At 43.8% G+C, this 12,420-nt stretch overlaps 1 protein-coding gene across 1 annotated transcript in view; it reads right to left on the reverse strand.

Moving 5' to 3' along the window:
• Positions 1-12,420, reverse strand: part of MDGA2 (MAM domain containing glycosylphosphatidylinositol anchor 2) — a 245,976-nt gene that overhangs the window by 151,621 nt on the left and 81,935 nt on the right. The window contains exon 5 of the mRNA XM_059819453.1: positions 5,223-5,492. Within this exon, the coding sequence (XP_059675436.1) occupies positions 5,223-5,492 (270 nt within the window). The remainder of the gene's footprint in view (positions 1-5,222; positions 5,493-12,420) is intronic.

Genomic DNA, 12,420 nt, shown 5'->3' on the forward strand with positions numbered 1-12,420 from the left:
CCCCATCTGATGCGCAGGTGTCCTTCAAAGATGCTACCCAGCATTTTCGCTCTCTTACTGGATGTAGGAACCACCTTACACCTTTCATCATCGAAAGCCTTTAATTCTTCATTGACACACTGGTAGCTACAGAGAGATTCCATTTTCATTTTCCCCTTCGCAGTGTCTTTGGAGTATTTGTTCTTCCGTGCTCTCGTAATTCTGAGTACCCAGTTTGAGTCATGTTGAAAATGTGTAATTTTCCAGAAGTCGTAGACATATGATTATCTTGATTCCTGCCTCTTTTGACATTTCCAATTGTCACCCCAAATCTCTACGGTATTGTGATGATCTCACTTTTATGTAGTGTCTTAAGGATTACAAGGCCAATATTACCATTTCTCTAATGCCTTTTGCTTCCCTCTCCAAATACGCATCGAAGAGAGAATTTTAAAGGAGTAAAATAACCTCCAACAGCAAAGTCTAAAAGATCCTCAGGCTAGAAGAGTTTCCTGGGACATGGGATAAGCTGAATGTTCAACTTCCCATGCCAGATCAAGGCCTGGGGCCACATCACAGGTGAGGTCTCTAACTACCAAGTTCCTGGCCATAACGTGAAGTCCTCTCTGCACAACTGTGCGTGCGTGGGACGTGAAGAAGTATCCCTGTCACCATGCGTGTTGGCTCAAGGACTGTGAGTAAGCAAGGTTTTGCATTTGATTTTAACACAAATGCATGTGTGTGTGTTTCCTTCTTATTTTAATTAACAAAATATCCATAGAAAGACTGATTATCATTTACCCCTCGTTGAGACCAACAGAGGTACGTAGTGACAAATTCAAAATGAAAGCAAATTGACAGAAATCTTTTGGGTGGGAAAGAACTCTGAAAGAAGTGCAACAAATTTCCCCCATCCTGGCCTTTATGAAAAATTATTTCCATAGCATCAGAGCAACATTTTTTTGCTCTGCCATGGAGAAGTCAGAAAAACAGAACATTCTCCAAGCAAGCACAGCAAAAAAACCACGCATCAGTCATGGAGGTTGTCAGGAACTTTGTTTATCCAGAAGGAGTGTGCTGGATTTGCTACTTGAGAGAGCGTTTTGGTTTGTTTTTCTTTTTAAGAGAAGGATAAAAACATCAAGTTTTACTAGAACGAGAGGAGTCAAGATTCCCTTAGAGCTTCCTCTGCTTTCTAATCGTTTTGTCTAGAAATATGTTACGGGAAGCTATTCTAATCATCAGTCTGAGAGCAGGATGTGAAGATGCCACTGATGAGAACACCCACCAATACTCAAATGCTAGCAGACTTGCAATCATTTAAAGAACTCATTAATCTGAAGAAAATACTTAGAAAGAAACTCTCATAATTAGAGCTGGTGAACAGCCAGCTTTGCTGAAATGAGAGAGCACTTCTTCTTTCTCTGGTTTGACCCAAGACACCTTGATGGACGACAATATCTTTGAAGGAATGAAATATTTTGCAGTATCTTTGGGTACAGTTAAGCTGATAATGGCATTCTTTAAAACAGCTATTTCACAGACTTTCTCACTAAGATTTCAACAGGTAAACAGCACATGGTCACTGATTTGCCTCTGGTGAGCTCCTGTTGAAAGCGAACAGAGGAAATGAAAGACACTGCATTATGTCTGTACCTCTTCAGGAGCAGCACTGTGGTACTCAAAACAATTTCTCTTTATCGTCTCAGCAAAACTTTCATGAACATTATCCGACGGCCAAAAGGGAAAGGCACTAACACAACAGCTCAGCAGAACGGAGACAAAGGGAGCAGAGTGTGCAGTTCACAACTTGCTTAAGACAGGAGCATCTTTAAAGAATGTTGCTTTATCTGAAAGTGTTAATTTATCTGCTTAAGGAGGCAGCATATGAGGGAGTCTCTTCCCTCAGCAGCTGTGTGCAACGCCTGTTGTTTTGCAAGGGATCCGTGTTCATCCGAACCGATGAGCAAGCACCTAGCTTGTTTTTGTTGGAAGGATGTACAATTACTTTTAAGTTACACAGGCCGAAAGAGAAAAGATAAAAGAAAAAAAAAAAAATCCAAAGACCATTATCACTGACAGGACAAGAGGAAATGGCCTCAAGTTGTGCCAGGGGAGGTTCAGGCTGGACATTAGGAAAAACTTCTTTACTGAGGGAGTGGTGAAGCACTGGCAGAGGCTGCCGAGGGAGGTGGTGGAGTCACCATCCCTGGAGGTGTTCAAGGAACGTGTGGATGTGGCACTGCGGGACATGGTTTAGTGGCCATGGCGGTGCTGGGGTGATGGTTGGACTTGATGATCTTACAGGTCTTTTCCAACCTTAATGGTTCTGTGATTCCATGATTCTGTAACTAAATGGGCTCCTTGCCGCAACGGCAGCTTTAGTCTGTTTTTTATTATAAGAACAAACACCTCCTTCCGTGCCAATGCTCACTGGAAGGGGAGGAAATCAAGTACCAGCAGAAAAACAGAGAACATATTAAATGCTTATGCATATTAGTAGGCTTCCAGATAAACCCTGGGAGCTAACAAATGGAAAGCAATGCACTGAGACCATTAGTGGCACCGGCTATCCCACCACCGCTCCTTCAGCAGCACATGGCAATTGCAGAAACTAGTTAGTCACAACCTGCAGAAGCGGAGAACACATGTAACTCCTTATTTACACCCTGGAGAAGCAGAGAACACCCATTATGCAGCACTTCCACACGGGCACGTTTTGCACCATCTCTCAGGTGATACGTATTCCCCCAAGCCATCATATCTGGCCTTCTTGCCATTTCACTGTATTTATCCCCGCTTTAAGAAAAGATTGATGGAGGAGCACAGAGCTGACCTGAATACACCTCGGCGTCAGGTCGGCGCCTCAATGCCTGAATCTGCTCTTTAAACACAGCCTCATCTGTTGCCTCTATTGCTTATTGAGCCACATAATTTCTGACTTCCAAAAAGGAGAAATTACTTCTGTTATTCACGGATTTACTTTTATTTGTTTCTTTTTGAAGGATCCTCTCTGGTTTAAGGTTTATTTAGTCTTATTAAATGCATTGCAGTCATATGACACCATTCACAACGGGTTCGAAGTCAGGTGTGGTGGGTAGTCACAGACTTGGGCAGTCCACCACAAAGATAGGAAAATGCTCAGAAAAAAATCAAGAGGTACTGAAGGTAAGGTAGCACCCATGGAATGAAGCGCATACAATTAAGTCATGTTCAGATAAATGCACAGTGAAATTTAGTGAATTTTATAGGGAACAAATTTCATTTGAGCCCTGATGATGCTTTGAGACAACTTTACATTTCTTTCTGGGTAAGATTAGGGGATTACTGTCTAATCCTGGGGTTGGTAATCCACCTGACAGAAGATGTGAACTCCATTTACCAAATGCTTCTCCTGCAACGCTTAAATGCTGTTTCAAGTAAATACTCTTTTCCCCTCAGCTGCTGTGTGAAAATCCTGATACACAACAACAAAAAGATGAAACAGAGAGAAGCAATGAGCTACAGGCAAAATGCTAAGAAATATATACACAAAGTAAAATCAAAACTCTGATACAAATTTCTCTCATATTTCATCGCTTCTAGTAAAGATAAATCAACCAAGACCAGAATAAAGATTTTTTTTTCTAAAAGACAGTTCTTCCCTTTTAACAGAAATAATAAGGGGAAAACCGCAGCAGGTAGCAATGCATTGGGGCTAGAAGGGAGCTGTGCTTCATTTATTTAATGGGTTGTTCCTCGTTGTGGTCCCTCCTCAGAATTAACAGGGCCACACAGCAGAGAGGAAAAAAGAAAAAAAAGTCACCTCAAATGCTTTAATGATATTTTGTTCAACATCTTGCAGCTCCTAGGCATCTCATAGCCACGGTCTTCTATAAATAAAAATGTGAGGGCATATTATTATTATTATTATTATTATGCTATGACTCATGAAATTTGTTTCTGCAGGGAGCTAGGGACTTTGGCTTTTCCTCTGGGCTCTCCGGTGCTGTCTGCTGGGTCAATTAAAATATCAAGATTTCTTTTCACACAAAGCCTTTCCTCTCCCTTTGCTTATTCCGAGTGTGTGTTTCACTCACATCTCCCCTTCACATCCTCATCACCGTTGTAAATCACAGCAAATTAATGTTGATGCTACGTTCCTGAAACAAGACTGCTTTTGCTTCTTGACAACAAAACCCCTAAGCCAAACGTCAAAAATTCAAATGGAAATAAAATATTACAAATGAATCTGTGGCCATCTCCTGATAAACTCCTGCAGACCTAGGCTGATGCAACGGTCTCTCCCTGACCCCCAGAACAGAAATAGCTTCTAATTCCTCATCCTGCTGAAAAGTATGATATGTTGGGCAATAAGAAGTGAACAGGGGTTATGGCTCTAATAAAATATTCATACCACTGGCTCTTTATACAGCAGTTTCTTCTGAGCATGATTAATCACATGCTGTTATTTAAAGTTCCTATAGCGTGGGAGTTTATGTTTCACTACCATTCATAGATTAGATTATAGAAAATTAGTTTCAGATGAACTGTTTGGTTCAGGTAGATTAATCCACTCTGATGATGCCTATCAGCCAATCAAACTCCTTCTTCAAACCAACTGGCCATGTCCCTGGGGTTATCCAGAAAGCGATAAACAACCAGGGAGAGTTTCTCTCCACCTGGCAGTAATTGTTCTGTAAGCACTCTTCTCTTACTTTTATCTAAGACAGACATTTATCCTGCTATTTAGAATAATTAAAGCATAGGTACTAATCTACAGCTCCTACCCAGGGAGCAGTCATCTGATGGCAGCAGATTCACAGCGTGCACAACAGCCTTAATTTCAATAACATGTTCAGCTGATGAGGAGGAAGAAAAGGGGGAAGTAGGTAATGACACCTCCAGGAGCTCAGGATGAATTCACTGCCGAGACAGTGTGTGCAGGGGATCAGCACAGGCAATGCCCAGAAGACGTGGTCTCCTTTGGCAATCCTTTGTCTCCGGTCTGGATGGGAGAGCTGCTGCATCTTCACAATACAAAGGGGCACCACGCCACCCTTGTTCCAGCCAAGGGGTTTGAGCCCAGCACAAGAGCCACTGGCTATTTGAAGCCAACAGGAATTCATCTCACACATTATTAGAAATTACCAGAAATACCTTTGGAAACATAGGACGTCACTATGTGAACATTGCTATCCTGTCAGACTAGGACTCGACACATCTTCCAAGATAAAGGTCAATAATTTGCCAGCTCAACTTACCTCTTACGATGATGTTGGTGGACTTTTTCGCAGGATTTCCAACATTGTTATTGGCGATGCAACTGTACGTGCCAGCATCTTCTGACGTGATGGCAGGTATCGTTAAAGTGCCGCCATTCAGGACCGTCTTCTCGGGCAGGATGCCGGCAGACCTCACCCACGTCAGGCTGGGGGCTGGCTCCCCTCCTGTCGTCACACAGACTAAGGTGATCGCTTCTCCAGGGTTCACCACTATCGGGTCATCCACAAGAAGCTTAATTGAAGGGGATGCTGCAAAACACAATAGGAAGAGAAAGGTGTAGCGGGGCTACGTCTGTGGTATTGCTCAGTCCTGACAAGCACACTCAAGCCAACTAAGATCAGCAAAGGCACGTCAGCTACAGCGCTCTTTGCATGACTACGTGCCCTCTGAGAAGGGTGCTCCCCATCCTGATGCTCCCCCCGACACCACGATTCTCACCCTGCTCTGCACCCTGCTCAGTCATCGTCCTTCATCTCGCTGTCAAGCTGCAGATGAGGATTTATGTATGGACAACACTGTGGCTGTGCTTGGGAAGTAATGTATAATGCATGGCACAGGTGCCAGCACACTGGATTTTAAACCCTGGAAGAAAGGAATGAGTAACAATCTTCTTATTTGGCATGGAAAGCGTGTTTTTCTCCTCTAGTCAGATCCTACCCATTGAAAACCAGCCCTCTTAATCCACCCACCTCCCCGATGAACTCCTTGGGACTTGGCTGCCAACTCAGATGAATCTGTGGAGTTTGAGTTGGGTCTGTAGAATCAGGAGGAGCCATCTCCCTTGATAAAACATCTCCTTGCACACAGAGAAACTGAAGAATCCAGCACAGATGCTTTTTTTCCCTGTGTGGGCTGTGCAACCTGCAGCTCACAGCACCAGCAGACAGCGTGGCCATGGCTCCATCTCCTCACTGACACGCAGGAGAGGTGCAGACTTGGGTTATGTTCAAAAAACGTGTAGACGTGGCAGTGCAGGACATGGTTTAGTGGGCATGGTGGTGTTGGGGTGATGGTTGGACTTGACGATCTTACATTCCAACCTTAATGATTCTGTGATTCTGTTATTTCCATACCATATCCTATGACCAGCTGCAGGGGCTTTGTTTGGGCAGGATGACCAAACCGGCCAAACTACATTGAGCACAGGCTAATGGAAAGATGACGCTGCTCTCAGAAAGCAGAAGCAAGTGGTTAAATTTCATTCTCTCTTCTTGCCTCTTCTTTTCCATGAAATATTTGCATATGATATAAGAGGAGCAGCAGAAAAGCTCAGTGTGAAGGGACAGGGCAGGGCAATTCATTTTAGATGCTGGAATTTAAAATCACAATCTGAGCTGTGACATCCCCTGTCATTTGTGCTGAGGGATCCACCCTTGCCGGATTCAGGCTTTGCTTGAAGGCATACCCTAAACCGCATAAGCTATGAGCCAATATATAAACACATATTGCTAGCACAGAAAAAGCAGCAATACTAAATAAACACAGGCATAAAGGTGAAGGATTGAAATTCTGGGCAAAGAATACAAGAAAATGTGACAATAAGAAATGAAAGGAAATAAAAATGTTACATCCAAAAATCATATCACTATCCTCATTATTAGAGAGATATATTCTTGTGTGTTCTGCTTTACATACGAATCTTATTTCAATATTAAAGGAACACACACTAATCGCTAAAGGCAAATACAAGAGTCAACTATCAAGCAAGAGTTTTCTTTATCTGGAGATCACCCAAGAGGAATTAGCTTTCTCTGCCTTCAGAAGCTGGAGCACACAAATGGGAAGCACTTCACTGATACCTGTCCTAGCACAGAGAGAACAGGCAACCTCCAGCCGGGAACCACTTTAAGAGAGCAGAGGTTTACAAGCAAAGTCCCCTCTTCCAGCTCCTCCTGGCTTGGGACCCTGCAGATACTTCCCAGCCTAAATTCCTGGGTTCATGTAACCAACTTAAAGGTGAAGAAACTTGGGTGCGTGGCTGAAAATACAGGCAGAAAACAAGTCAGCACTGCCCACTGACCATGTCAGTGTCTCTTTGCTCATGTCGTCTGGCCTCATATTCTTCCATCAGCTGATGCATCCATCCGCTGAGGGACCCCTGTTTTGGGACTAGAGGTATGAAGCTGGGCAGTATGTCATGTTTCATGCTTAAGCGGATTTTGCCTGGGCGAAGGTGGCAGAGGCAGGGATGCAGGTACCCGCTGTGCAACTAGAACTGAGCTCCAGAGCTGTAGGGTCGTCGCCAACCAGGAGGCAGCACTCAGGTGGCCCCTTTTTCTCTCTCCCTCCCTCCCTCCCGAGTTTAATGATTTTTCCTGGACAAGTCTGGCAAGGAGCTGCTCTCTGCTCTCACTAAACATCAAGTCATGAGACAGGGAACAAGAGAACCACAAATAATGCTTCAAAACTTAGAACAAAAGATGAAAGCTCCAACAATGTCAACCCAACCTGGTGGTGCTGTTTACCATAATGGCCTCATAATCATCCAGATGAAAGGGGGCCCTTTGCCGTCCTTCAGGTAGAGAGACAAAGATAGCAGCTGATGTGATAAAAATGCTGCGATACATCCCTTTCATCACAGCACTCAAAACAGTAAGTACATGAAAATTATGGTTTGCATACAGCAATTTCTCTTTGCTTACACCACACGTTTCACTTAACTACAACCTATCCCACTAGACAAACACAAACAAGAATTCAGCAATACGCTCAACTTCTAACCTTATAAGCCTGATTTAAACCTAAGAATATTAAGAAATTCAGAAGGGATGTTAAGGTTTCCAGCAAATCAAACTCAGTGTAGCACGTAAAGGGTCAAATACCTATTATGAATAGAATATGAATCCACAGCAACAACGAGCTATTATTTTGATATTTCTCTGCTTGAAACCCTACACGTAATCTGCACCATATTGCAATGTACCAATAACACAGAACCTCTTATTTTAGCTTTATGGTGCAGCTGAGGATAGAAATGGGTCTACCGCACCGCTTGCCTGGTTTATCGTCACGCGCACATTGCCCAATTATGGCCTAGGAATGGGGTATTGCAAGTCTCCTAGTGGTCACCTGGGCTTTGCCCTTCCACCACTGAAGCACGCTCAGCCCCACCACCAGCCCCACACTCGCCCACCTCTGAGAGCACAACCTCTGCTCTCAATGCCATCAACATTGACCCTCCTCCTTCCAGCCAGGGGTGGGGAAAGGCGGTAGTCAATGCCCATCTGCTCACATACCAAACATGAGCTGGAGCTTCTTGTCACAGCTCTGACTGGCGGTTTCAGCAAGGAAAGGGGAGAGAGAAAAAGAGAGAAGCAGGGAGAGTTAGCCAGGGAATGAAGGAGGCGAATGGCAAAAAACCCAAATGGTCGATAACTCCAGTGATGTGCTCAGACGCGGTGGGGAGGCAGAAGAATGGCTTTAACTCTAAGTTAGAGAGCGCTTGTGCACGCTTCTCTATGTCAGCCTGGACCTAGATGTGGAAACGAATGGGGCTAAATCATAAGCTTAGTCACCTGTATTAATTAACTTAGGTTAATTAACAGCATGTAGGGCTCCTGCAGGTCTGCTTTACTGGACAGCTCCGCTGTTTGACTCCATCCAGAAACGTTTTCCCCTCCCAAACCGGAGGAACACCCCCCCCAACTGCTCCCCACAGGATGCTGCAGCAATGCAGCTGCAAACAGCTGCCTCTCCCCACAGACTGGGAATGCGAAGCTGCAGCCCAGAAAGGAGTAACGAAGGCACAACGACAAAACTCCGCGTAAGAGTAGGGACAGTAAGCCCTGGACTGGGCTGCTCAGGGTTGCTGCAGAATCTCTCTCTTCCAGGTTTTCTGTGCAAAAACCTGTTAGACAAGAAGTTTAGGACTAGGTCCTGTTTGAGCTAGGGAAATGGAGCTCGCTATCACGTGAGAGCTCTCCCTGTCCTAGTTTCAATGACAGCAAGAGGTACTGCCAAAACACGATTCCTCTTATCTAACTTGAGCTATCTTGCAAGAATCTTCCCCTGTGGTATTCGTCTCTCTGCTGACTGCAGACAGAGCTCAAAGATTAGTTTAATCTAGACAGGTAAGATTTAGATGGCAGAAGATGGGTGACATCAATCCCATCTTTAGGAGGAGGATTTACAAATGCATCAGGATCCTATAGATGGGAATGGGCAGAAAGTGCCATTTTTAGCAATATACATGTGCCAACCTTGCATTGATCCCAGTGTTTCACAAATCCTCTTAGACCCTTGCACTTTCAGAAAACTGAAATTTTGGCTTAATCCTCTCTCTAAAATGGATTTCTTCTCTTTTTTATTTATTTGTAAACTTTTGGGGCTAAACACCACATGCAGTATAAAGCTGAACTGTGTAATTCATCGCCACACTTTTTTTTTTGTCCAGCGTGATTAAAAAATGGAGTAGGCATTTATAAAGATGACAAGATGATCCAGAGCAATTATAATAGTTGATGATTATACCAAAATATTGTTGAAGGATTATTAAAACTCATGCTTCAGGGCATAAAATGGTATCTTTTTCTGGAATGGGAGGGCAGACTATCACGTATCTGTCTACCACACACTTTTTATGTACCCTTCTGAAATGTCTCCTGCTGGCTCTTGTTAAGGACAGACATGAGATCGGATCCAAAAGGACAATGCATATGTTTATGCATCATTTGCATTTGTAAAGCATCTAGCATGATTGAACCCCGACTAGGAGACCCACAATGCAGTCCCAGCAGCTCAAGCTGTGATATTTGTTTAGATAGCAGGAAATCATGGAATTGAGTCAGAAGGAAGAGGAGATAAAGACATCTCCAAAAGATCTGACTCATTAAAATGACGCTATTGTAAAAGCCAGTACATGCAATTGTGTGTTCCTGGTACAAGTCTGAAATGCGGTGGTTTTGCCTTTACTACCTATATTGCTTTGGGGAGTCAGGCTTCAGCCTCCACGATACAAGTGGTTTCGCCCAATGGCATCCACGCCAACCGTGGGAGCAGACATACCAGTGTGAGCCAAGCCCCCTTCCACTGCTGCAGCCCAGCCTGCTTTCCCGAAACAAGCCTGGAGCCAGTACTGACATTCTGCCTGTTCAGTTTTTGAAAGGCACAGGTAGATAACCTAAGCTTTTTGAGGCTTGTGAAGACCCTCACATCCTCACAAACAAGCTTTCACACGGTCCCAACCGAGATCATTCGAAAAGACACGTACTGCAGTAACAGTAAGCCACCAATTTATGCCTCTGAACTTGATTTTATTACTTAAGTTTTACAAAAGCACCAAGCAAGGTGCTTTGCTGGTCACCACGTTTACACAGGACTCTTCTTACATGAAGGCACTTTAAAATCAAAGTGCTTCAAAGCCCCCAGAACTCAGCAGGTAGATGTGCAATCAAAACAAAAGATGCACAACTGCACCAGCCCAGAATTTTCCTCTGCTGAACAGCTGCCTCCTGGCATAAGGACAAGCTCCTCAGTTTCTGCTTAAATCTTGCAGAGAGCCCACAAAATTCCATGGGAAGGTTTAATTCAGAGATATATTTTATTATTTTCTACTGCTGTATTCTTCTAGATTTGATTTAATCTCACATTATGTCATTTATTTATTTCTGCTGTCTTCCTTCTTATTCATCTCCTCTCTAAACTAAACAGTCTGAATTTTTTAAACTAAATAGTCTGAAATTTTTAGCCCCAGAGCTCCATCTGTTCATACCATAAAACCCTGGGTCACAGTTCAGGTCACGGAGACACGCTGACACACACATGCAGATACAGGACTGATATCCTCAATTTCATGTAGAGTGGAAGAGTGATGGATTTTATAGTTTTACGGGATCTTCAATACCGGTTTGGAGAGTTAAGCATCAGAGCCAACACAACTGCACAATACCAAAGCTGACGGAGGCACAGGAGGTGCTCATGTGTGAAAACTTATAAATTTATACAGAGTTCCTAGCGCAACAAAAATATCACTGCCAAAGGGAGTCAATACTAAATGGAGTGTATTATCACCCCCAAAGCCAATTCCAAAGCTTCACCCCGGCTGAGGTCTCTCTCAGATGACTATCAGTCATCAGGATTAACGAGACGAACACTGGGCCACCCAGGTTTGGCAAGCAAAGCATCTCCCAGCCAGAACCTTCACCCCGGCACCGGCAGAGACTCAATCAGGCAACCTGCCCAGCGGAAACTTTCTTTCAATTCTCTGGTAGGAATAATAAAATGCATTATCAAACAATAGCAAGCTTTGGTAAATATTTCCATGGGTGAGTGCATGGAACAAGCTTTCCAAACATCGTATTTGGACATCGTAATGAGAACGGCTCAGCGTTCAAAAGAGCTCTGCATCTTTACTGCCCTTTAGAAGCAGGGCTTTCTGAACGCCAGTCCCACATTTCGAAGTCATGGTTAGTTTGCCAGGGGACAAAGGCAGCCGCAGTGCCACTGCGAGCTCTTCCCCGCGAAGAACAAGGCACTACTCATGACGAGGGAAACCGTTCAGGTCCCCATTCATATTGCAGCTGCATCCTTTTTAAAGGGACTTCAATTCAGAGGCTTTCGTGTGCAAGTATTGCTTCTGCATCCAATGTATTTCATAGGATTGTAGAGCCTGGCTGTGAACTCAACAGTGCATACGACAAAGTGCTATTGCAAGTACACTGGGTCACAATACACGGCCCTGCTAGTCAAGTCACTACGGAGAATTTCAACCCAAACTGCAACAATTGTTTTACCTACTATTAACGCGTGCACACAAGACAAGTTAGGCACTGATGAACTACAGATGGCGATTAATTATAAAATGTGGCTACAACATATACCAATCCTCACAGAGTAATAAAACAGCATGCAACACACGCTGGTTTTGATTAATGAGTGGGGCAAAAGTTTCTCAGATCCAGCACAAAGCTAAAAGTCATTAAGTCATCGTTAACACTCCAAGATACACGCTTAACAATACCAGTTTACCAAGCACCTTCGACATAACAATCTAGCTCTACAACAAAACGCTTCCAGTTTAAACAGAGCTGCCATGGGATCTTTGGCAGGGAGACTGGAAACATCTTCTAATCAATGATCCAATACTGATGTTCACTGAACTTGAAAGAAGCAGAGTCTCTACTGCAGCCTGGGATGGGTATCCAAGACAGATACTACACTGGGAGGAAAAAGATATCT

This window comes from Gavia stellata, chromosome 7 (assembly GCF_030936135.1).
Source record: "Gavia stellata isolate bGavSte3 chromosome 7, bGavSte3.hap2, whole genome shotgun sequence".
Classification (NCBI taxonomy): domain Eukaryota; kingdom Metazoa; phylum Chordata; class Aves; order Gaviiformes; family Gaviidae; genus Gavia; species Gavia stellata.